The 24,078-nt window shown below is 36.6% G+C and overlaps 1 protein-coding gene and 1 non-coding gene across 3 annotated transcripts; both read right to left on the reverse strand.

The window, feature by feature from the left end:
* Nucleotides 1-1,860: 1,860 nt before the first annotated feature.
* On the reverse strand, nt 1,861-13,261 carry CWC15 (CWC15 spliceosome associated protein homolog). 2 transcript variants are annotated; one of them, XM_060157901.1, is made up of 7 exons: nt 13,134-13,261; nt 11,826-11,959; nt 11,124-11,236; nt 10,458-10,546; nt 9,173-9,286; nt 5,645-5,763; nt 1,861-2,463 (listed from the first exon to the last, which is right to left on the reverse strand). In XM_060157901.1, the coding sequence occupies exons 2-7, from the start codon at nt 11,954-11,956 to the stop codon at nt 2,334-2,336; spliced, it is 696 nt and encodes a 231-aa protein (XP_060013884.1). In that variant the 5' UTR covers nt 11,957-11,959; nt 13,134-13,261; the 3' UTR covers nt 1,861-2,333. The 2 variants fall into 2 exon arrangements, with proteins under 2 accessions (XP_060013884.1, XP_060013885.1); XM_060157902.1 differs by having other exon boundaries at nt 11,826-11,964; nt 13,134-13,242.
* LOC132526602 (small nucleolar RNA SNORA8) lies at nt 4,281-4,418 on the reverse strand. The gene has a single exon (XR_009542596.1). It is a non-coding gene; the product is annotated as a small nucleolar RNA SNORA8 (small nucleolar RNA).
* Nucleotides 13,262-24,078: the final 10,817 nt, after the last annotated feature.

The raw sequence follows: 24,078 nt of genomic DNA on the forward strand, positions 1-24,078 counted from the left end.
TCAAACTTTTCAGCAGCCCCTGCTATATGCTAACAGAGGCAGGTAGAAAGAGAACGTGGATGAAATCCCTCCTATATGCCTGCCAAGTACTCACCCCTTAAATGAATTCCCATCAAACCCCCTTACTCATCACTCTTGTTACTATTGTTTCATAGGTGAGAAATGTCGGAAGGGCTCTTTCACATGAAGAGGAAGTCAAGCATAGCAGTTACGAGGATGGGCTGCAAATAGAAACTTCAAGGTTTGAACCTCAGCCCTATCCTCTTAAAGATTTATGACTTTACTTGTTTTAAAATTTCTCTTACAAACCTCAATTTCCTTGTTAATAAAACAGGGAAAATAATAATGCCTGCCTTACAGGGAGTGGTGTTGATTAAACGGATGCAGTACAAGCATGTTTGGTGCAACATTAGTTAGCTAGTTAGCTTTAGTGAAACCCAAGGTGACTGAGCTGGGCTTCACATCCAGGTCCATCTGGCTTCAAAGCCCTGGCTCTTGGCACTCAACATGGGCTCTTAAAGGGATTAGAGTTTCCTCAGTCACACCTAGGCAAGATGTTTTGCAAGGAGGATGTTAGGCATTTTCGCTAGGAAGGTTGTTACTGGCTTTATAGATCTGAGAGCTGAAACTGTAGCATTTATGTGTCCTTGATCTATGACCAGTTACATGTTTCACGTTGGAAATATTAGGAAAATGGATAAATTATTGAAATTAGCTTTACTTTGATCCTTCCTGAATCTGTCAGGCTCAAATAGGATATCTGAAGTGGATCTCGGGGTAAGGGTGCACCTAAATTGTACCCCCGTGTATGAATTATAAGCCTTTCAGATGCTAAAAAGTTCATATGCTGCTACTTCTTTTCCTCAAGACTTTACCCATAATCCCAAGAACTAGTTTTGGAAATCTAAATAATGCTTCTCACGTCTATAAGCACATCTTCATGTAGTTTTAAGGCACTCATACGTTTCCCATCAAGTGTTAACGTTGATCCAATCACTCGGCCTGAATTTTATTTCCTTAGCTTTGAATAACCCAGTATTTCCTTCCTATGTGTGTTGCTATGAAGAAAATTGAAAACGAATGTAAAGGCACTTTATAAATTGTTAAGTTGGAGATAAAAGTGCTTCAGTACTATTAAAGGCTTTAAAAAAATACTAGTCAAGGTATTCAAATTTAAATGTAAATTGCTCAGTTGGAAGAAAAAAAAAAGCAGGGTATGAACATGGTCAAGACCTGGGCTGTGATTCCAGCTCTACTCCTGACTCAGGTTACATACAACCTGTGTCCAAGCTTCCACTGGGGATCCTAGAGAAGGGGGTTTAAATAAATAGCCAGTGATAACTAACACATTATTTTTGCTTTAAAAGTTTTATCTTTAACCTTACCAAACTCAACATCATTCACAGCTGAGGAATCCTATAAATGCATCTCTATCTGTAGAAGGCTTAATTTCTGGTCTCACATTTTCTATCAATGTGACATCCTTAAAATCCCAGCCCAGGTTTAGGGAAACTTCATTTTCCAGCTGTGTAGAGACCCTCCCACTTCCCATATCCATATCCTCCAAGATAACAATTCTATTTCCAAAGGTTTTATTTCATGTATTGTTTGATGTTAAACTCTCCAAGGTTTTGCATCTAATGAGTGTCAGTGTGCAAGCTCTACCTATCTCATTCAAGAGAAACATGGCAGTTGAGTTAACCAAAACACAGATGAACGTCACATGCTTCCTAGGCATGCTTAAGCAGCTCTTGTTTTGGGCTGAGAAAAAAGGGGCGCCTGCAGAAGTGAGAGGTACTCCACGCTCCCTGACACACACTCAGGGTGCTTCCTGTTTGATGACACTCTTCCATACCAACATGGTGGTCCAAAATGGAATCTCTTTAATTCTTCATCACACTTCTAAAAGATACAGAGGAGATATGAATTAACTGACTTTAAGTCAATGTTAGAGACATGAGGAGAAAAAGTTAACACAAAGAAATACAACACACGAAAGAAAATATGCAATGTTTTATAAGCTGCACACAGTTCAACAAAAAAGGTGGGGACACAGATTTGACACAGATTATTAAAAATATTTATTACAAGCAGATTCCTTTTCCCATATTCAAAAGAAAAACATATGACTGGAAATACTGAGATGGCAACTGGTTAAACCAATTCCCAGTCCTTATCAAGTTAGCAATCAATAAAGGAAAAGATATTTTGGAACTTAAAATTAGGGAAGCCTATACACAATTTAGATGGGGGGGGAAGAGAAAAACAAAAAAACCAAAATAAAGTCATATCGTTTACATTTTACAGCCTTTAATTAAGCACATAAAACTGTACTATTTAATATATTTCTCCATGAACTTTTTGTGAAATTCAGATCGCAGCGTATCATTTACAAATCTTTTGTCTTTCTTCTGATCATCTACACCTTTTGCACAGTTCTTGAAAACAACATCATCATCCCACCTGAAAGAAAAAAAGAAAATAGAACAATCTTACAATGCCTGTATCAACAGACAAGAACACCCTGTGAACTGTAAAGCTTATTCATCATACAAAAAGATGCTCAACCTGTACATCATTCAATGTAGCAATTACACCCAAAAGAATAAAGTAATTCTTAATAGGCTGTTAGCTTGCTTTTTTATAATAGGAAGGGTAATCCTTATTTAGAACATACACAACATTCTTATTATTTCTCCAGTATAAGAAACTTTGAGTTAAAAAGCAGAAATTACATAAATATTTAATGTTTTCAGGTCTAAAACAAAGAGGCAGTACCTGGTTCTACCCTGATTAGTATGGACAGCTCTAGATGATAGCTGGATGATTTACTAGAGTTAGATTATGTGGTTTTAAGGATTTTGTACATACTCTTTTATCAGTTAACATTTAGTAATCATTCACTGTAGTATTTACAATTTAGGGCAAAAGAAGAAACTATTGGGGTAAAACAATTAAGGCTCATATATTGGCTCTCATCTACATTCAACACAAAGCAAGAGCAGCTGAAGAGCTTAGGGCAGGAATCTCTAGTTCGTTTCTCCTGGTTGGATTTCATAATGTGTAAGCTTAAAAAAAAATACAAAAAACCACCCACGGATGGGCTATAAAATACATGTTTTATAGAAAATAAAGATTATGATTTCAAAGTATCATCTAGCATATAAAACACAAACTCATATATGTAATACATAAACTCTCACAAACATATATAAAATGAAAGCCTATATAATGTGTGTGTTTGCCTGTGGACGTATGCATTCTAGAAGAAACTGCACATCGAAAATAAGCAAAGAACGTGGGCATCTTTGAAAACAGTGTTTTAAGTCATCACTGGTGCAGCGCAGAGAAATGTGAAAAGCTGAGCAGAGCTAGGTCAAATGTAATCTGCACATTAAGACAACATGTTTCAGTCTCCAAACGATTTTATCTGCATCCAAACAAGGCAGAACTATATAGCTTAATACAAATATAAATCAATGTAGTTTTTTCTCTACCCACTCTCTCCTCAACTCACTCCCCACAGGCTTTGACCCTCCCTCTCAACACCAGCACTGCTCTCCCAGGGCCCTAACTCCAACCGCCACTTTGCAGTACCCACTTCACTTGGCCTGTCAGCAATATCTGACCTAGATAAATACTCCCCTCCTCTTGAAACTGTCTGTGTGGCTCCAAGACACCTACCAGCCTCTTTCGGTTCATTTCTTCCCCACTGGCTGCTCCTTCTCAGCCTAGTTTTTTTCATTCATAATTCATATAATCAATATTTACTGAGCCCCTAGTATGTACCAGGTACTATTCCAGGTAGGGACAGCTAATCATCTACCCGACCTTGAAATATTACCCCAAGCTCAGTCCTCTGGCCTCCTCTCTGGCTATACTCATTCACTAAGTAACCTCATCTAGTCTTCATGGCTTCAGGAAACTTCTGTAAGTTGACAGCTCCCAAATTCATGATCTCTAGCCTGGGCTAACTCCAGAACCGTGTATCAAGCTACCTACTCAACATTTCCACACAGACATATATATCATCCCAAAGTTACCATGTCTTAAATCGGTCCCTCCGCCTCCCCACCTCAGTTCACATTCTTCCCCATCTCTATCCTTTCAATAGCTCGGGTCAAATACCTTGGAGTCTAGTCTCTAATAAAATGTCACCTTTCTTGCAAATCCTCCCTTGCCTATGCAATTGCCATTGTAAAGACTTGTTTTTGTTTTTTACTATGAATGAGTCAGGAAGCCACTGGATGGTTTAGAACAGGATTGAGATCTTTTTTTTATACTGTTTCAGTAGAAATACCAGGTCTAACATGCACAAAGCCAAGAAAACCAACGACGTCAAATACTGAATTTATATTGCACTGTCCTTTGAACACTCAGCAGGAACAAACTGCTGAATGCAGATACCATGCAGTGCAAGAGATCTTTTATTTTAAAAGGACCATGATGCTGCTATGTTAAGGAAAAAAACCGGGGGGTAGGGATGGAGAGGGTGGTGAGCATGCAAGCAGACTAGTTAGGGGGACTGCATCACTCCGGATGGAGATGGCAGCAGTGGAGGTGGTGAGAAATAATAGATATGGTTTAAATGTTAAGCCTACAGCAGGGACACACACACACACACACACACACACACACACAGACACACACACACACACACAGACACACACAGACACACACACACACACACACAGACACACAGACACACACAGACACACAGACACACACACACACACACACACACACACACACAGACACACACACACACACACACACACACACAGTTGTCCTTAGGAAGGCCGCTTGCAAGGTTGGTCCCTGGCTGGCATTTGGAAACTTGGATTGCAGGAATCTTCTCACTGTCACTGTGTCTAGACTGTCTGTACAAATATGTGGTTTATGAACACCTGCTTTCTTTCCGGGACTCTCAATTTTGGTATGTACTAGGCGGAGGTTGCCTATATGAGCAGCCAATAAAAACCCTGGGAGTCTCTAATGGGTCTTCCTGGGCAGCAACACTGCACAAATGTTGCTGCATTTTCATTACTAGGGTAAAGAATGTGCTCTGTGTGACCCCTCATAGGAGGGACACAGCATAAGGAAGCACACACACTTCCTTCAGTGCCTTTTCCCTTTATGATCTGGCTGTGTATCTTCACTAAGTTAGTCATGAGAACAGCTACATGCTGAGCCCCCTTAGACCTTCTAGTCTCTGAATGTGAAGGATGGTTTTGGGGACCCTTGACACATATAACTACAATGTAAGCTTTGTAGGGTCAAGGGCTCAGTGCACTGCTCTGTCTCTAGCACTTAGAACAATCTCTGGTACACAGCTGGTTACTGTAAATATATACTGAAAATAAGTTTATTTTCTTTCATTCTCCTTCCATTATTCCAAAATGTGATGGAGAAAAATCTCAGTGGAAAGTGGGTATTAGAAGCTTTACATAATTTAGTTTGCTATAAGACTCATACTGTGTGTGTGTGTGTGTGTGTGTGTGTGTGTGTGTGTGTGTGTGTGTGTGTGTGTGTGTGTGTGTGTGTGTGTGTGTGTGTGTGTGTGTGTGTGTGTGTGTGTGTGTGTGTGTGTGTGTGTGTGTGTGTGTACGTACACATACCTCTCCAACCCATTATTGTACAGTACCTTCTTTTAACTTTGAAGTTGGCCTGAGGTTGGGATGGGCCAGTGAGATTAAGGAGAGGGTTTCCACTCAGAATGTTTTCCATACGAATCCTTTCTTCTTCAGCCTTTTGTTCTTGTTCCTGCCAACAAGAAGGCAAGATTCATATTTACTTATATTACTTCTGGCATAAATCCTATAATATAACTCATATTTTAAAAGACTGTTAAGATTTTAAGAGGGAGATTGGGATAAGCATCAAGGTAGTATTGCTTTTTCTTTGTTTTTAAGACATTCCAGAAAAGTCTCACTTATCAAAATAATTGGGCATTTTCATTATAACCATTTCATGCTTGCCATCATACATTCATTAGTCTCTTTCTGACTTTGACATTCTTGACTTGCATATTTAAAGCTATTTTCTTTCTTGAAGTACATACAAAATTACATAACTGTTTAAGAGAGTACATCTATAAATATTCTAATAATTTAAGAAGATATTAAACATCAAAAAGACACATTTAGCAAAGGAATTATCTCAATTTTTAAGGAAGGGTTATATATAACTGTGATTAAAAATAATTTTATTTTGAATTACTAACAATGTAAACTCGCATCTCTAGGACTGGTGACAAGTTATTATTAACCAAGAATTATGTCATAAAATAAGATAAACCCTCGTGTAAAAAATTATATTCAGTAAACATGCATTTCTACTAATTTACCTGAGGTTTACCCATTTTATTCTTATGATTTATTGTTAATGACTTTCTATTTTTATCTGTCTCATCTGTTATCAGTTACATGCTTGTCTTTCTTCACTTTTATTTTAGCATTAACCTCTTTAAACTCAAGTCACCCTCATCCTTCTTAGAATTAGAAATATAAAATGTCTAAAATCCTTAGCCATAACTTCTAGATCTACCTGATTCCATGCTATCTTAAACCAAAGACAGATCCCACTTTGCTGTGTTTTGGGGGTGACAAAATTGATGACTTAATATACCAAGGACTTTCTGGAAGTCTATTTATAATGAACCTGTGTTAGACCACTTGGAAAAATAACCTGATTTTCTATACAGGTTTAAGATACTTCATTTTAATAATCAAGTGTGAACAACTGATTTCATTTTTATGAGGCCAAATAATTGGGAGGTGAGAAGATGCAATTTTCAGGGAAATTAACAGGAAAATTCCTTTAAGTCATTTTCAGACTTTAAGCAAGCAAAAGTGAGGAGCATCCATCATAGATTAAGAACAGACAGCTTTCTAAAAATTATATACTTATTTTTAACAAATTATATTGATGCTAAAAGTAAAAAGACATACCTCTGAGATGCCAGACAAACAGGAGCTCAAGCATACAATGTATCCAAATTTATAATATAACAACATATGTGATGTAATAAGGTCCTGATCATTTTATGTTCAGAATATTATTTCCTTTAGAGTTACTGGTTGATTGCCATACATGGCACTGGGGAAAAAAGGTGCCAACTCTTTCCATACTCAAGTACCAGGTACACTGTTTCACGACTATAGGTATAAAGGATGGACAGCCTGTGGTTTGGTCAAATCTGAACCATCTTGTTTTGTAAGTAAAATTTTACTGGAACACAGTCACAGCCATTTATTTATGCACTGCCTATGGCTGCTTGTATCACAATTAGCTGAGTTGAATAGTTGTGACGGAGGCTGTATGGCCTGCAAGCCTAAAATATTAACTATCTGGCTCTTTACAGAAAGTTTCCCAGCCCTTGACACAGGCTGACTGGTTTGAAAACATTTTGGAACATCTCAAAAACCAGCCACTAGAAAGCCAGACAGGGAAATGGGGGACAAATGGAATAAATCTGTCATTCAACTCCAAAAAAAAAACACCAACACATTTTGTACAAAGAAATCAGATGAATCTTGCAAAATTGCCAAGATCTTCTGTCTAAAATGTTTATGCTCCTTAAAGGTCAACCAAATGCATTTAAATGTCTCTTTGCGTATCCACAGCTATTTGGAGGCCAAAAGAATTTGGAACAGAACAACTGCCCTCTTGTGGTGTGCCAGTGTAGGAATGGTCTTATAATTCTACAGCAGTTATGCTATCGTATGCCAAATTCTGACAGGAACTGTATTTTTAAATATTTTTCTTCTTCAAATCTGAATTCTAGCAGTCTTCAAAGCCTCTCCCAAAATCTTCCTCTCTTCTGAATTCTTCCCTGACCCTTCTGATCCATTTGAACTCTACCTCCCTAGGTTCTAAGCATTAACCTACATCAGTCTTTTCCCCAAGTCTCTTTCCTTTTTTTAAATAGAGCAATTCTTGGTTCAAATGAAATCTTACACAGAAGCCCATTAAAAAAGCTGCTCTTTTCTGGTTGAAAGTGGAGGCAGGGACTTCCCTAGCGGTCCAGTGGTTACGAATCTGCACTGCCACTACAGGGGACATGGGCTCGATCCCTGATCGGGGAACTAAGATCCCGCATGCTGTGCAGTGTGGCCAGGGGAGAAAAAAAAAAGTGGAGGCAGATATATCTACTTGAGTGTCTCACAATATATCAAGTTCAGTATGTGCCAAACAGAACTCATTATTTTTCTCTCCACTGAAACATGCCCATCCTTCGGCATTCCCTGATTAGTGTATAGCACCAACATCAACCCAGAAACTGCCACAGCTAATCAGTCGCTTTCTCTGGTCAATTTTATCTCCTTGATAGCTCTATCAGGATCTGTTTACTTCTCTCAAATCCAACTCCTATCATGCAAGATTCTCATAACTGCATGTGAGGATTATTGGAACAGCCCCCTACTCAGTTCTTTCCTCTATCCTCCACACCTCAGCCAGAGTAATCTTTCTAAAATGCATACCCAACCTTACCATCTCCAGCTGAAATCGACTAGCTCCACAGGTCCTTTGGAAGAGAGCTCAAACGCCTTTAGCACTGGTCTACAAATCTCTAGTGCTCTGATTGCTCTTGCCTCCCAAGTTTTGTCTCTTACTGTTGCTACTATGGGTAACTCACTCAAAGTTTAAAGGTACGTACTATGGATCCTATTTAATTCGTCTGTCTTTGAGTTAGACATTCTTTCCTTCCACTGTGTAAATGCAGAGACTGTGGGGACTCAGAGAAGCTAGGTTATACAAAATTTATTGACAGACGGCCTCAGCAAGTGCCTGGAAAGAAGGCTGGGTCAGAAGACAAGGAGAGAGATAAACACGGCCTCACTATACCTGTGGGTTCTTTGTAGGCTATGACTACATCTTAATAATCTTTGATTCTTCTGACACTTAACACACACTGACTATATGTCTATTGAACAAATAACTGAACGAAGAGCATTTTGATGAGTATGTCTGAACTATTTGGAAAGAATTTCTAACATAACCAGGAGACTTAGGATGGCATAGGCATCACCAGATTTATAGACCTACAGGTCCTATAATATCGAGACATGGTAAGGATGATTTCTAATATAAAGTGATATTACTTGATTTAAAGAACACTTCTACTTTAGTTTATGTGAGAAGATGTAAATATTTAACATGCTGGTTTTACCTTCCTGGCCTGCTCTTCAGCTCTTTCTTTTTTAATTTTTTCCAGCTCCGCAAGAAGAGCTGCAGTATCATCATCATCACTCTCCTCTTCAAAATCTTCATCTTCATCTTCCTCCTAAAAAAGAATGGTGATGGCCCAGGAGATGGGAGACAAAATAGATTATTCATTTTTTTCCATAAAAGTGGCACTCATCAAATCTTTGGAGCAGGATTAATTTTCCTAGAGGGAAAGATAAATGTACCTAAATACGGTTAAAATTAGCAACAACCAAAAAATAAAATAAAACCCCACAAAAAAGCTTACAATTACTTACTAAAATGTCAACCTCTGATGTATTTTAGACATTATAACAGCAAAGAGTATAGTGAAGGACCTTTCAAATTTACATAGTCAAATGGCAATTTACATATGAAAATATTTCTAAAACCAGAAAAGGAACACTTTATACTAAGTGTTACAAAGTAACAAAGTATGATACACACTATATACTTTGACCCTGGGAGTCAAAATAATTTTATATAGCTCAAAACAACTAGGAATTAAAGACAGTCAAAGGTACAGAAAAGGCTGCTAAATTCTCAGAAAAAAATAGTTTCAAATGAATAATCATTATATCTCACTTAAAATTGAGTTCCTTATATTAAATTACTGAGTTAATTTTTAATTTAGTCTGTCAACTCTAGAATTACTAATATATATGCTTATTAAATGCTACCCTTGAAAAGTCACTCAGATGTAGAAAACTGCAAATTAATTACAGACTGTGCAGTCCCACTAAATTTTAATGTTAATTAAAGTGCCAATCCTTAAAAACCTTCCACTTAGATCACATTCCTCCCTAAGCACAGAGGGAGCCATTAAATGCACTGAACATCTGGAAGGGGCATCATTGGTAGCAAGTATGGAAAGGCCCCTACATTCACTGCAGGGGATGCTATCAATAAAGAGCCCAGTCTGAAGAGTGCCCTCTGAAGGGGAATAACTAGTCCAACTTCCACGGTTTAATACAGGGAATTATTTTTTAGGGAAGCGTATCTTTTAATAGATCTCTTCCTTCTCTGGCTCTCCAGAGATCAAACCTGAAGTTTGATTAACCACAAGATAATGCTTTTTGTTTTAAAATAAACTATAGAGTTTAGCATTGAAGTCAGAGCTATAATTGAATAATAGTAAGTAAAAATAAATACAAATCGCTTCTTAAAGCCAAAAGAATAGATAAAAAGGTATTTCAGAAAAATGGTAAGTAAATTACTACATGGAGATAAGAGGAGGAAGTAAAACATACATCTGTTAGAGGGTCGTCTGCGTCGAGGTTGGCAGCGGGAATCTGGTCCAACCGAGGCTTCTTTGACACTGAAGAGGAGGTTGTATGTTCTGGGGGAAAACAAACATTATCTAGCTTACTGAATCAAATCCTGCATTTCTTATAACATTTTAGGGACCTGTGGGCAAGAAGAGCTCAGGTCTTAAGCATGACAGTAGGGGTTATAACCACAGTGCCTGGCAAATAAGCCCTTGGCAGATATCTATTGAATGAATTAATAAAAGTATTGATTTTAATATGGGAACTGTAGCCTCTCTCAGGAAATTTAGGAAATAGTTTACATACGCTAGAAATAAAAATGGAAGAATTTCATAGACAGAAACCATTGGGCCTCAAAAAGTCTGGCTGTGTAAGCAGTTAAAAACTCCTTGATCTGAACTGAAACAATGGTTGCTAAATATCCCCAGATCACCTAGTTCTTTCTAACACAGAAACATAAAAAGATGGAATTGGAATCAACTTCATTATCATCTCTAATCCAATCAAATCTTTCAAGAAACGGTTATAGCTCACACCCATACTTAAAAGCAAACAAACAAAAATAGTAATCCATTCCAATTACCACATGAAAGAAAAACTACTGTCAACATAACGTTATGAGAGAAACGTCTGGGGTAGTGTTGGCACCTCGGGTTGGCCGGTCTCTGTTTTTTTCTCTTGCAGCAGCTCTCTCTCTCTCTTCCAACTCTCTCCTAAAGTCACGGTTCCGAACTTCTTCAGGGGCATCCTGAGTGGTCTGTCTAAAGTAGAAACAAAACAGGGCAGAAATACTTCTAAAAAACACATGGCTGTAGTAATGGAAGACAATTCACAAAAAGCAACTTTGTCCTGAGTCCCTGAAGCATAAAGTCCCATTGGGGGAAATGGACAAGATCACCCTAATCTGAAGGTTACTAATAGGCATCCTGTGATGTACCCAATATTTCAAGAAACTCAAACTAAATCACATACTTTCTTATAATAAGGCTGCAGGCTGATCAAAATGTCTTTACTTTTGGTTAGTATGTTAATTCACAGCTTATTAGAGTAACACTTTTAATCTCATATTGATTAGTACTGACAGAGCCTGGTGCCTCTGAAGTAATGTATTAGTTACTGTTCCATCTACATACGGAAATTCCTTGTTAATTGGAATTTCTGCTTAAGGAATATCTAGTAGCATTTTACAATCACAGAGCATAATTTTAGTGTCAGAAACACTATTGCATTCTACTCCTATGAAAATAGGTAAGTAATAATAACCCACACATGGTACTATCTCATGAACATGTCATTCAACAGATTTGGTCTTGCTTTGTGAAACAAGAAAAACAGAAAAGGCTTCATTACCTATATTTTATCTTTGTATGAGAGGGTAGGTCTCTGCTTGAATATTGCTTTGAGAGTTGACTCAAATCACCTTCTCCTTTTCCTCTCCCCCCTCTTGCAGGTTCAAAAGTTGGCCTAGCTGCTGTTGTCATCTTCTATGCTTTGAAGAAAAACAGTGTCAAGTTATTTCCAATATGATGAACTCTCATTTTATAAAGTATTAATCAATATCCCTCCTTGTGAAACAATTTCCCTAACTTATTCCCCAAAACTTATAAAATAACCTCAAAAGCTCTGAACAAAACAAATAATGAGGCTCAGGGTGTACAAGGAACATGACAGATATTTAGTCTGTCATGAAGATATGAGTTTGTGTTCCTGTTCTCCTTCTGGCTCTGTGACCTCCGGCAAACCACCAAGCTTAAGTTTCTGTCATCTGTGGAATGGGGATACTCCTAATAGGATTATTAAGAAATGATGAGACTTGACATGTCAACACCCTCGTAAAATACAGTACTGCCATGTCCGGGTTTTAAAAAATCTCAGCTCAACCTTACTCCACCAGACTCCTTAAGGTTCCCATTTTATCTAAATCTCACACAGCAGAAAATAGGATAGTAACTACAAAAACAAAAAAGATATATAAAAAAATCACTGACAAAGCTACCGAGTGTCCTGGAAAAAAAGCTAGACTTTGATGACAGTTAGAGGCAAAGTTCTTCAACGACCTTTTGTTGATCCAATTTTCTCCAGCAGCCAACGTAACACAAATCAGATCTTTTGCAAATTACAATTTAAGAAATGCTCAAAACACAGGAACCCACCCTCAAAGGTTATGCTACTTTTGCTATTGAGCAACTAAAGGATACTGCATAGCAGATGTGGCTACTAAACATCCTCAAGCTTCGGAAAAGCAAGTGTCGGGGAAACTGGGGGAAATGGTACACTTCTCTCGATTTTCAAAAAAACGGGAGAGCGATGTACCCAGAGAGGGAGAAACAGGGTTGCCGGCCTCTGGGGGCGCCGCCGTCCCCCACATCCCCCCGGGTTATCATTACCAGCGTCTCTGGGGGGTTAACCTTCGGGCTGTCACCGGGAACCCGCTGACCCTTCACCCCTGCCCCATTCGGCGAGGGGTGGGGGCGCCCGGACCCTGCTTAACGCTGTCTGCACAGTCATCTTCACGCTGCGCTCTCCGCTGCCAGTCCGGGACTGGGGACGCTCCTGACAAGCGCTGAGCTCCACCACCCGCCCGCCGCTCCAGGGCCTCCTCTGCCCGCGCTCGCTTCTCCGCCTCCGTCCCCAATCGCCCTTTCCCGCCCCACTCACAGTCTGCTTTCCTGCTGCCGCTCACTCTGGCCGAGCTCCGATGCAGTTGCCTCAGGAGATCATACAGACGCCATTTTAAATCTTGGCTCCCAGAAACCTCTGCGCCCAGGGCTAAAGCCCAAGACCCGGAAGCAAACCCCAAGCTCTTTAGCCGCCTTTCAGAGGCGGAGGCGGGGACCAATCAGCGGAGGCCAAGGTGGAAGTCGGCGTGACGACAGCAAGGGGCGGGGCTGAAACTGCCCAGGGGGCGGGCATTTGAAATCAGTGCTTAAGAGTAGACCCTAAGCATCGTTTTATACCTTCAAGAGCCAATTACTTAATGTCTCTTCCGTCTTTTACTTTCCCGACCCCCTCCCAGACTTCTTCATTCCGGTACTGCGTGGACGGAAAGCCCCGGGTGGCAGACACCACGTCCCCGGCTAGCGAGAGAGAGCGTAGAAAAGGATGACACCAAACTGTTTAAATCCAACGGCTCCAGCTCCTTTCTCCTGAGCTAGACCCAACAACCCTAGAGAGTTGGGCTACGGAAAGATTAGTGTTTTCATTTAATTGGATATGAAGAAAGAACAAATATGTACGGGGGCAACCACGATCTTTATAAAGGTACCATTCCTGCAAAAATATTAGTCTTCAAAGCAAAGGTTGTATTCGTATTGTTTGTTAAAATTTTTATTTTTTAAAAAGCCTGAGTTCTAGTGGGAGGGAAGGTGCCACTATTAGAGCTTCCTTATGTATTAACCGACATGGAACTTTTAAAACGGTGGGCCCAACTGCCAGGAGCACTAGATGCAGTTATTAATGTAAGATGGCTACTCAGGTGTTAGGTGAAGTTTTAATAAGGCAGCGAACAGGAAAATGAGAAATCACCAATCGTCCTTACTCTTTCCCCGTAAAAAACCACTCTGGGAGCAGGGATCTTGTTTGCTTAGTTCATCTTGGTATCTGATCACATAGTCCTTGGCCACAGTAGATGCTCAATAAATATTTGTTGAACAAATGAAAATTCAACTCCCCCAACTTGGTTTCAAATGTAAAAAGCTCATAAAATTGAACATAGAAAAGCTTTTTACCCCTAGAACTCTTTCTTTGAACTTTACATGAAACAAAACAATAGAAAAAGTCCCTTCCCCCATAAAGTTCAAGATACAAATCTTGATTTTTCTTAGCGAAGCTATTACTCCCCTAGTCTTACACATCTCAGTAAAGGACACTACCATCATACTAGTTACTCAAACCAAAATCCCAGGGCTCCTACTTAAGTTCCTTTTCCTTCATTTTTCTCATCCAGTTTATTTGCAAGTCTTGCCAATTCTACTTTCAACATACACCCTAAATTTCATTCCACTACCCAAGTCCAGGCCACCATCATTTTCCGCCTGGATTGCAATTGCCCCCTAATGATCTTCCAGCTTCCACTTTTCTCCCACAGTCAGTTTTGCCTGTAACAATGAGAGTGATCTTTTAAAATTGTGAATCAGGTAGTGTTACACTCCTGCATAAAAATCCACTGCACTTAGAATAAAAGTCAAATTTCTTAATGTGACCTGATGTTTCTTAGGGTCTGGTTCCTACTGATCTCTCTGGCTTCACTTCTAATCAATCACTTTCCTACACAATAAGCTCTAGCCACAGCCAGCCCTGCATTTCTGTTTCACAAGCAAGATTCCTTTGCACTAGCTTATCTCTGCTGTCTGTGCCCCAACATAGCTGTATTATCATTCTTCAAGTCTCAGCTCAAATAATCACCTCCTCAGTTTTTCCCTGACATCTACATTTGCACCCCTGTCCCTCCAACACACAAATACCATCACATCACCCTGTTTTATTTTTTCAAAGTACTAAACACTACTGAATTTATTCTGTTCATTGTTTATTGCCTTGTTTCTTGTCTGACAGGCAGCATCACAAAGTCATTAAGAGAAGGGGATCTATAGCCTGACTGTTTTGGTTCTAAATTCCAGATCTGCCCTTTCCTAACTGTATCCTCAGACAAGTTATTTTCCCTTTCTGTGCCCTCAGTTTCCTCATGTATTAAATGGAGATAATTTCTAGACACTACCACATAGTGTTATTATAAGGATTAAGTGAATTAATACTTGTGCTTAAAACTGTCTCAGCAAACAGTATTTGCTAAACAAATGTTAGTTATTATTATTATTAATATTATTTTTATTATTATTGTCTATCTTCCTGTATTAGAACATAAGTTCCAGGAAAGCAGGAACCTTGTCTCTCTTGTTCACTGGTGTATCCTCTGCATATAGAACAGTGCCTGGCACATAATAGGTGCTGAGTAAGTATTTGCTGAATGAATGAATGAGTGATTGATGCACTGTGAAGTAGAGGAATGACATAACAATGGCAAGGAGGTGACACAAATATGGAAAATACCCCTGGTATTTATGTTCCAACTGCCCTTATCAGCCCTGAGTCAATCACCTGGATTCATCTACCTCCCATTTAACCACCTTATCTTTTGGTCACCAACCATGATTAAATAATCATCCCTGTGATTGCATTAACACCAACGTATAGTATAATCAGTCCAAAAAGCTTTGGCTTAAATGGTCTGAAAGTATTAATAAGAAAAAGAAATTTAAAAGTGTACTTAAATGATTTTAAAGTACTAGTAAAAAACCAAAACTCTATAAAGTTCTTTACTTAAATGACTTGAAAGTATTAGAAAAAGAAAATAAAAGAAGTAAAAAACTTAATTCACCCTCTCAGCTGACAAAAAGCATATATAACCTCCCAAGAATCCTCATAAACCCATTACCACAAAAATCTAGTTGGGCCCTTAATGCTGCCTGAAAATCTTCTCATACTCTCCTAATTGTTTATTTTCCCACTCTGCAATATTATGATTTCCCACATTCCCCTCTTTCTTCAAATCTACACACCTCTTTCACCATCCTTTCCCTCATTTCCTTTCTCAGGAATGGGTGATCTGACTTCTCTGAGAAAATAGAAGCTCTTTTTCTTGGAGGATTCCTCATCTCCCCGCAAGCAGGTCTACCGAGCTGCCTTTGACTATTTCCTTACATTCAGCTTTCATGTGCTGGTAGAGATGAGGTGACCCTAACCTTCTCCCTGTGTTCTGGGTCCAAATCCCCCCAGCCTTCTTAGTAATTGGCATCCTGCTATATTTTCTGTCTCTCATAATCTATGAATCCATACCTTTCAGATGATTCTTATCAGCTTTTGGATATGTTGTAGTATGCTTTAACCTTAAAAAATGCTTCTTCATTTTAATATGGCAACGGTCATATTAATTCAATGTGAAAAGGACTTTTCATATCATAACTGTGATTACAAAACTGACTATTCTTATGTCAGGATATAACGTAGGAATTCCAGCTTCAAAGTTTAAACAAACACTGCAGCCAGTTGAATTAAACACCCGAAAGGGAAGAAAGAGATCATAAAAACCTAGAAAGAAAATTTAAGAGACTATTTTTACTACTTGGGGTCTGTAAAGGCCTTTTGATCAAGGCAGAGCACCTAAGAGCTGTAAAAGAAATAATTTAAAAAATTCATCTATATAAAAATTTAATTTTATGGCAGAAAATGCCCAAAATGAAGTCAAAAAATAAATGCTAGATTAACAGGTAAATCCTGTAATGCCTATAGCATATAAAATATTACTACTGCTAGTACTACTACTACTAATATGCATAATATAAAAAATACAACAACCCAATAAAAAAATGGACAAAGAGTATAAACAGGCCATTCAGAAGAAGCAATTCCAAGTAGATAATCAACATGAATGACACACAACCTCTCTATTAGGAAAATGAAAGTAAACTAACAATAGATCATCACATTACAGCATCAGATTGGCAGCAGTTTTTGAAAGTTAATAATACAGCTGGTTGGGATAGGGAAAAAGGGGATCCAATCAGACAGCGAGGAGGCATTGGCTCCCATTTCCCTCACAATAAAAATTAAAGGTGCTCACATGACCCATCATAAGGCTCCCCCCTACTTAGTTGACCTTCTGTCTTGCTCATACCTGTCTAGGCTACAAGCCTTCCTGGTGTTGTTTGAGCATAACACCTGCCTTAGGGCCCTTACACTAGCTATCTCCTTGGTCGAGAACACTCTTACCTGTCTTCAAGTCTTTGGTCAAGTGAGGTCAGCTAACCATGACAGCCCTAATTAAAGTTGCAACCATGTTCCCACTTTGTCCTCCAAATCTTGCACACCTTATATCCCTTATCCTGCTCAACTTTTTTACGTAGCACTTATCATCATCCATGATCCTATATAATTTAGTTATGTTTATTATTTCTTTATCTATCCCATGCAGAATATAAATTCTAAAAGGACAGGAATCTGTTTTGCCTGGTGAGGTAGGCCAAGCATCTAAAACAGTGCTTGGTACCAATAGGTGCCCATAAATGTGTTCCAAATGAGTGGATAAATGAATGAATGAATGAATGAGTGAGTGAGTGAGTGAATGAGTTTTAACAGGAAAAAAAAAATCACATTTGGATGTAAAAAGTTATTGCCTTGGGCTTCCCTGGTGGCGCAGTGGTTGAGAGTCCGCCTGCCAATGCAGGGGACACGGGTTCGTGCCCTGGTCCGGGAAGATCCCACATGCCGCGGAGCGGCTGCGCCCGTGAGCCATGGCCGCTGAGCCTGCGCGTCCGGAGCCTGTGCTCCGCAAGGGGAGAGGCCACAACAGTGAGAGGCCTGCGTACCGCCAAAAAAAAAAAAAAAAAAAAAAAAAAGAGTTATTGCCTTAATCTCTTTTATATTTTAAAGGAGAAAAAAAGTCATTTTCATTCTGCTAGTCAGAAATCCAGATTCGAAATGAAGATACGCGAAGACGCAGAAAGATGATTTCTTTTCAGGAAAATGAAAAATCATGTGATTATCAGGCTCTATATGTGTTATCAAAATTCTAATTCAATCAGCCCACCCCTAATCCAAGCTCAGCTCTAATTCAATCAAACCTCCCTCCTTTTCCAATTGAATCACTTCCCCTGTTTTAGTAAACCCTCTCATTTGCAAAGTTACCAGCCCACAAAGTGTGAAACTTTTGCTTGAAAATGAAGGAAAAAAAAACCAATGGTCACAAGTCAGAAATCACACTTAAAAAATAAAGTGATATAAAATGACATCTGTTTAAAATTTTTAACCTGAAAATGACCAATTTTCTAATATAAAAAGTTGGTGCTTTAATCTGTTTTGAAAAGTGAAAAGAATAGAAAAATAAAGTAGCTTGCTTTCTACCAACAAAATCCTGTTTTTAAATGAAGGTGCTCTGGAGCCCAGAGAGATGCATTCCTGGTGATAACTTCAAGATGAAATTTGCTGATGGTCCAGGCTAGGTTACTGGACAGTATTATAAGTTAAGCACTTCTTACTTAATCGGAGCACATGGCTACCTCACTAGCTGGCCAGTCAGTTATTACTAAGACAATTAAAAGCAAACCTATTAAAAAACAGTTAAAACTAAACAACTAAAAATATAGAAAATAAAGGGATAGACAAAAACAGGCCAGGCAAATTCTAAACAACAAAGAACCTTATGTAGCAATATTAATTGTCAAAAATATTCTTTAAATAGTATAGCATTAACAAGGACATTAATATGGGCATCTTATTGCATCACAGAAATCCACTAGGAAATTGTTACAATCATGAACATTTATCCAACTAACTACATAGTCTGGAAAAAATATGAAGCAAAAATAAAAAATTAAAAGGAAAAACTGCAAATCCACAATCATGGTGGGAATTTTTTTATCATAAACTTCTCTCAGTTTGATAGATCAAGCAGACAAATTCACAGCATTGATACACAGAAACCAGATTGTGTATAGATATGTATGCTTATTGCATTTATTTATGCATGTATATATTTATATATTGCATTTATATACGGATATAAAATCCTTCAACCAAAACAAGAGAATGCACGTTCTTTTCAATAAACAATGAACGTACAAAATTTAATCAAGTATAAAGCCCCCAAATAAATTACAATAAATGCCTATGTATTCATTTTTAAATGATAATATTTAATCTTGTCAATTTTGAACTTTATATAAATGAATCATATGTGTTCTTTTGTGCTTTGCTTTTTCCCTTAATGTATATTATGTTTAGCTGTGGTATAATATATAGAATTTCATTGCATAAAAATACATAGTATAACCTATTTATTCTAATAATTATGCTTCCAGTATGTGTTTATTACACATAATGCCACCATGAACATTCTTGGAAATGTGCAGAAGTGCATGTGTACACATTTCATATATATATCCCATCATCACGATAAGAATTCTTCTTGTCCTATAATCTCACCACCCTTGATATTGTCCAACTTTTCAATTTCAGCTCATCTGGTGGGTGTATAGTGATATCTTATTGAGGTCTTAATTTGTATCTCCTTGAGTACTAATCTCCTTTCATATTTTTATTGTCCATTTGGATTTCCTTTGTGAAGTATCTGTTCAGTCTTTCTATTGAAATTTTTTTTCTTATTGATTTCTATGAGTTCTTATTACTTTGGGCATCAGTTCTCTGTTACTTATTTGTGCTGTGCATAAATTTTTCACTTCTTGGCTTCTCTTTTTGGTATATTTTGATATACAAAAATTAACATGAGGGTAGTTCAGTTTATTAATCTTTTCCTTAGTACATGGTATTTCTTTATTAAGTAATTCTTCCCTACTTTAAGGTTACATTGATATTCTCAGATACTATCTTCTGAAGGTTTTATAGTTAGGCCTTTCACAATTCTACCAGGAATTCATTTTTGTGAATGGTGTAATAGAGGGGTCTTGAAATCTGGTAAAGCAAGCCTTCTCACCTTGTCCCTCTTTTATGAATACCTTGCTGTTCTCTGCCCTTTGCACTTCAATATAAAATTTAAAGTGTCATGTTCTATGAAAATACACTTGGGATTTTGATTGTGATCATGTTGAATCTGTAGATCAATTTAAAAGTCGACATTTATACAATATTGAGTCTTAAAATCTATTAACAGGTTATATCTTTTCCATTTATTTAGATTTTCTTTAATTCCCCTAAGTAGATTTATATTGTCTTCATAGAAGTCTTGCAAATTTTTGTTAGCTTTAGCCTTAGATACTGCTTAATTTTTAATGCTATTATAAATGGCATCTTTCTTAAATTTTAGTTGTCTAGTTGTTCATTGCTGATATGTATAAAGATAATTGTTTTTTATATATTGCTATTTTAAATTCAGAGACTGTTCTAAACCCTCTTATTAAGTAAAATAGTTTATTTGTAGAACTTTTCAAAGTTTTACATATACAATCACTTCTAAGAATGACAACAGTTTTGTTTCTTCCTTTCTGATCTTTTCTCCCCTCCTCCCTTTTTTTCCCTTGCCTTCTTACATTGGATAAGACATCCAGGACAATGTTAAATAAAAGAGGTGATCACAGGCATCCTTGTCTTTTTCCTGCTCTGAAAGGGAAAACTTCTAATTACTAAGTATGATGTTTACTGAAGGTTTGGGGTAGATGTACTTTATTCAATTAGGAATTTCCCTAGAATTTTTGGTTTGCTAAATGGATGGCAGATTTTATCAAACACTTTTCTGCGTCTAATGAGATTGTCTTTTGATCTGTTACTGTGTGTTATTATATTAATTTATTTAACTATAAACTAACCTTTCATTCCTGGAATAAACCCATCTTGATTATGATGAATATATTGCAGGAATCAGTTTACTCAGATTCTATTTAGGACTTCTGCATCTATGTTCATAAGTGAGACGCCTATTATTTTCCTTTCTCATCATGTCCTTGTACATACAATTTGTATCATAAAATATTTTGGGAAATATTCTTTCTTTTTCTGTTCTCCAGGAAAATTTGTCTAAGATTGGAATTACTTCTTCCTTGAATATTTGGTAAAATTTGCTGGTGTATCCATTTGGGGTGTAGAGTTTTCTTTGTGAAAAAAGTTTTGATTACTGCTTCAGTTTACTTCATGGTTATATATATACTCAGCATTCTATTTCTTCTTGTGTCAATTTTGTTATTTACATTTTTCTAAGAATTTATTTATTTCATCTGAATTTTAAAATATGTTGGCTTAAAGTACTTTTCAGTATCTTTATTTTCTTTTATATGTCTGCAGAATCTATAGTGATGACCTCTTTGTTTTTCCTAATATTGGTTATTTCTGCCTTCTATTTCTGGTCTTTACCATTTTCACCAGGGGTTTGTTGATTTTATTAGACTTCTCAAAACAACCCAGCTATTGGTTTTGTTTATTCTCTTTATTTTATATTAGTTTTCTATTTCATCAATTTCTGGTCTTATTTTTATTGTTTTCTTTGTTCTACTTTCTTTTCTGTACTTCGACTTTCTGTGATGGATGCTTAGCTCATTTAATTTTCCAGTCTTCTTTCTTTTCTTAGATATTTATTTAAACCTATAAATCTCCCTTTTAATACAGTTTACCAGCATCCCATCAGGCTTGAAATGTAGCATATTCACTCTCATTTGGTTTAAAGCATTTTCTAATTTTATTTCTTTATGATTACAAGGTTTATTTAGAAATATATTTTTAATTTTATAGAATTGGGAGCTATCTAGTTATCTTTTTAATATTAATTTCTAACTTTATTATTTTGTGGTCAGAGAACATGTTCTGCCTTCTTTCAACCCTTTGACATTTGTTAAAACAGTTTTATGGCCAGAGTTTTATGGTCAGTTTTGCAAAATTTCCATAGTACTTGAAAAAAATTATATTCTGCAGTTTGGGAGTACAAAGTTCAATATATGAACTTTAGGTCAGTTTTTAAATTGCCTCACTCAAATATTCTATATGGCTTTTCAGCTACTTGATCAATTAGTGGGGTCCTATTTTATGCCTTTCTTCTCTGGGTCTTTGTCATTCTCAAAATTATCTCAGATTAGGTGATAAATGATAGGATTCAATGTAATGTTAAAATTGAGAACCACTTATGAAAATCTGAAAAGAGTGTAGAATTTCTACTAACTCAGTCAATATTCAACATTTTACTGGAGATCATATCTAATTATATGACTTCCATTCCTAAGCAGCTCAAAAAAAAGAAAGAAAGAAAAAAGAGTAAAAAAAGCTATGACTACTGGAAGAGATATATTTTTTGTATATATTTTCAGAAAATATTATCTACATGAAAAACTCTAGAATCAATGGTCAAGCTAATAGAACTACTAGGAAATAAGAGGAATAAGGTTTGAAAAGAGATATAAGATCAATTAAAAAATTAATAGAGAAAACTGTCCATAAATTACTAAAAAATTACACTAAAAACTATAAACTTCCTTAGAATATATCTGAGGAAACAGATATATATCTTTATGGATAAAATTCTGAAACTTTATTGAAATACACACAAGATCTGAATAAATGGAGGAATATACCAATTAATGGGTGGGAATGCTATGTCTACACCAAATTTTTATTTAACTTAATGCAATTTCAACTCAAATCAACAGGGTTTTTGTACAACTTGAAAATTTTATTCTAAAATGTATACTGAGATTTAACTTTACTAATCTAGTCAAATTAATTCTGAAAAAGATGAATAAGGACATTGAGACTAGCCTTACCAACTATCGATACTAAGTATAAAGCTATAGTAATTTAGACAATATAGTTTTGGCACAGAAATGGGCAAAGAAATCAAAGGACTTGAATGGAAAGGTTAGAAAGAGAACCATACTTATTTTGGAACTTGACATATGAGAATGAAGGATTCCAACTCAGTGGGAAAATGGTGGTAGACAACTGGACTTCTACAAAAAAAAGCAACAACAATATAGATCCCTACCTCCTAACAACAATGTTCTAAATGAGTGAAACTAATATGAAAAACAAAGAAATTAAAAGAGAATAAAATCTTTGTGACTTCAAAGATAAGTGGGTTACTTAAACAAGACATAAGGGAACAAAGCATAATGGAAAATATTAATAAATTTAGTTATACTTAATTTTTCAAAATAATCTGAAAAAGATACCATAAACAGATTTAAATGGAGGTGGTGGCTAGGATAAGATATTTGAAACAATACAATAGACATAGAATTAGTATCCCAAACATTTAAAGAACTTTTACAAATCAGTAGAGAAAGAAAAACACTCTAACTTAAAAAATAGGTAAAGGATATAACATAATTATCAAAACACACAAAAGGCCAATAAATCAATGAAAAAGCATTCCACCAGGAAACAAGTCACACATTAATATTAATAACAATATAAAGGAGATCAATTGTTTGGCCAATCAAATCACCAAGAACTAAAAATTTGACACTGTCAAGTGCATCTGGGGATATGGAGAAAGAAACTCTCTTACTCTGCTAGTGACTGTGTTAATTAGGAAAGTCAATAGATAAGCAACATGACATTGCCTAATAAAATACAAAGTGTAGTTTCTCTACAACTTCTCTACAGTTTCTCTAAAAACCAAAATATCTAACCTAAATAAATTCTCACATATAATTACTAAGACACATGTAAAAGGTTTTTAATGCAGCGTTTTTTACAATAAAAAACACTGGGAGTAGTCTAAATACCCAGAAATGCATAAAAAATATATTCTTATGACAGACTATGTATGTATATATATATGAATACATCTTGAAGCTATTAATGTTTAATTTAAAAATTAGAAAAATTATATATTTGGTATAAAATAATTTATAGAAAATAGAAATAGCAGATACACAAAATAACACTATATATGTGGATACACAATACACACACACACACACACACACACACACACACACATCCACAGGTAGAAAATACACCAAATTCATGGTAGTTGTTGTTTCTGGCATTGGGGAGGAGAAGGAGATTAGGATTTGGGGTTTAGATCTGAAAGGGACTTCCACTTCATCTGAAATATTTATTTCTTCTATTTAAAAGTACTTGAAGCAGGAAGAAGACCCCTCAG

The sequence above is a fragment of the Lagenorhynchus albirostris genome, chromosome 9 (assembly GCF_949774975.1).
Source record: "Lagenorhynchus albirostris chromosome 9, mLagAlb1.1, whole genome shotgun sequence".
Taxonomy (NCBI): domain Eukaryota; kingdom Metazoa; phylum Chordata; class Mammalia; order Artiodactyla; family Delphinidae; genus Lagenorhynchus; species Lagenorhynchus albirostris.

Excerpts from the sequence above, each read along its gene's own strand:
- CWC15 (XM_060157901.1), bottom strand. The coding sequence starts at position 11,956 with ATGACAACAGCAGCTAGGCCAACTTTTGAACCTGCAAGAGGGGGGAGA. Across the intron at positions 11,237-11,825 it reads CATACAAAGATAAAATATAG|ACAGACCACTCAGGATGCCC; the intron begins GTAATGAAGCCT and ends TTTCTACTTTAG. Across the intron at positions 10,547-11,123 it reads CAGAGACCGGCCAACCCGAG|AACATACAACCTCCTCTTCA; the intron begins GTGCCAACACTA and ends GTTTTCCCCCAG.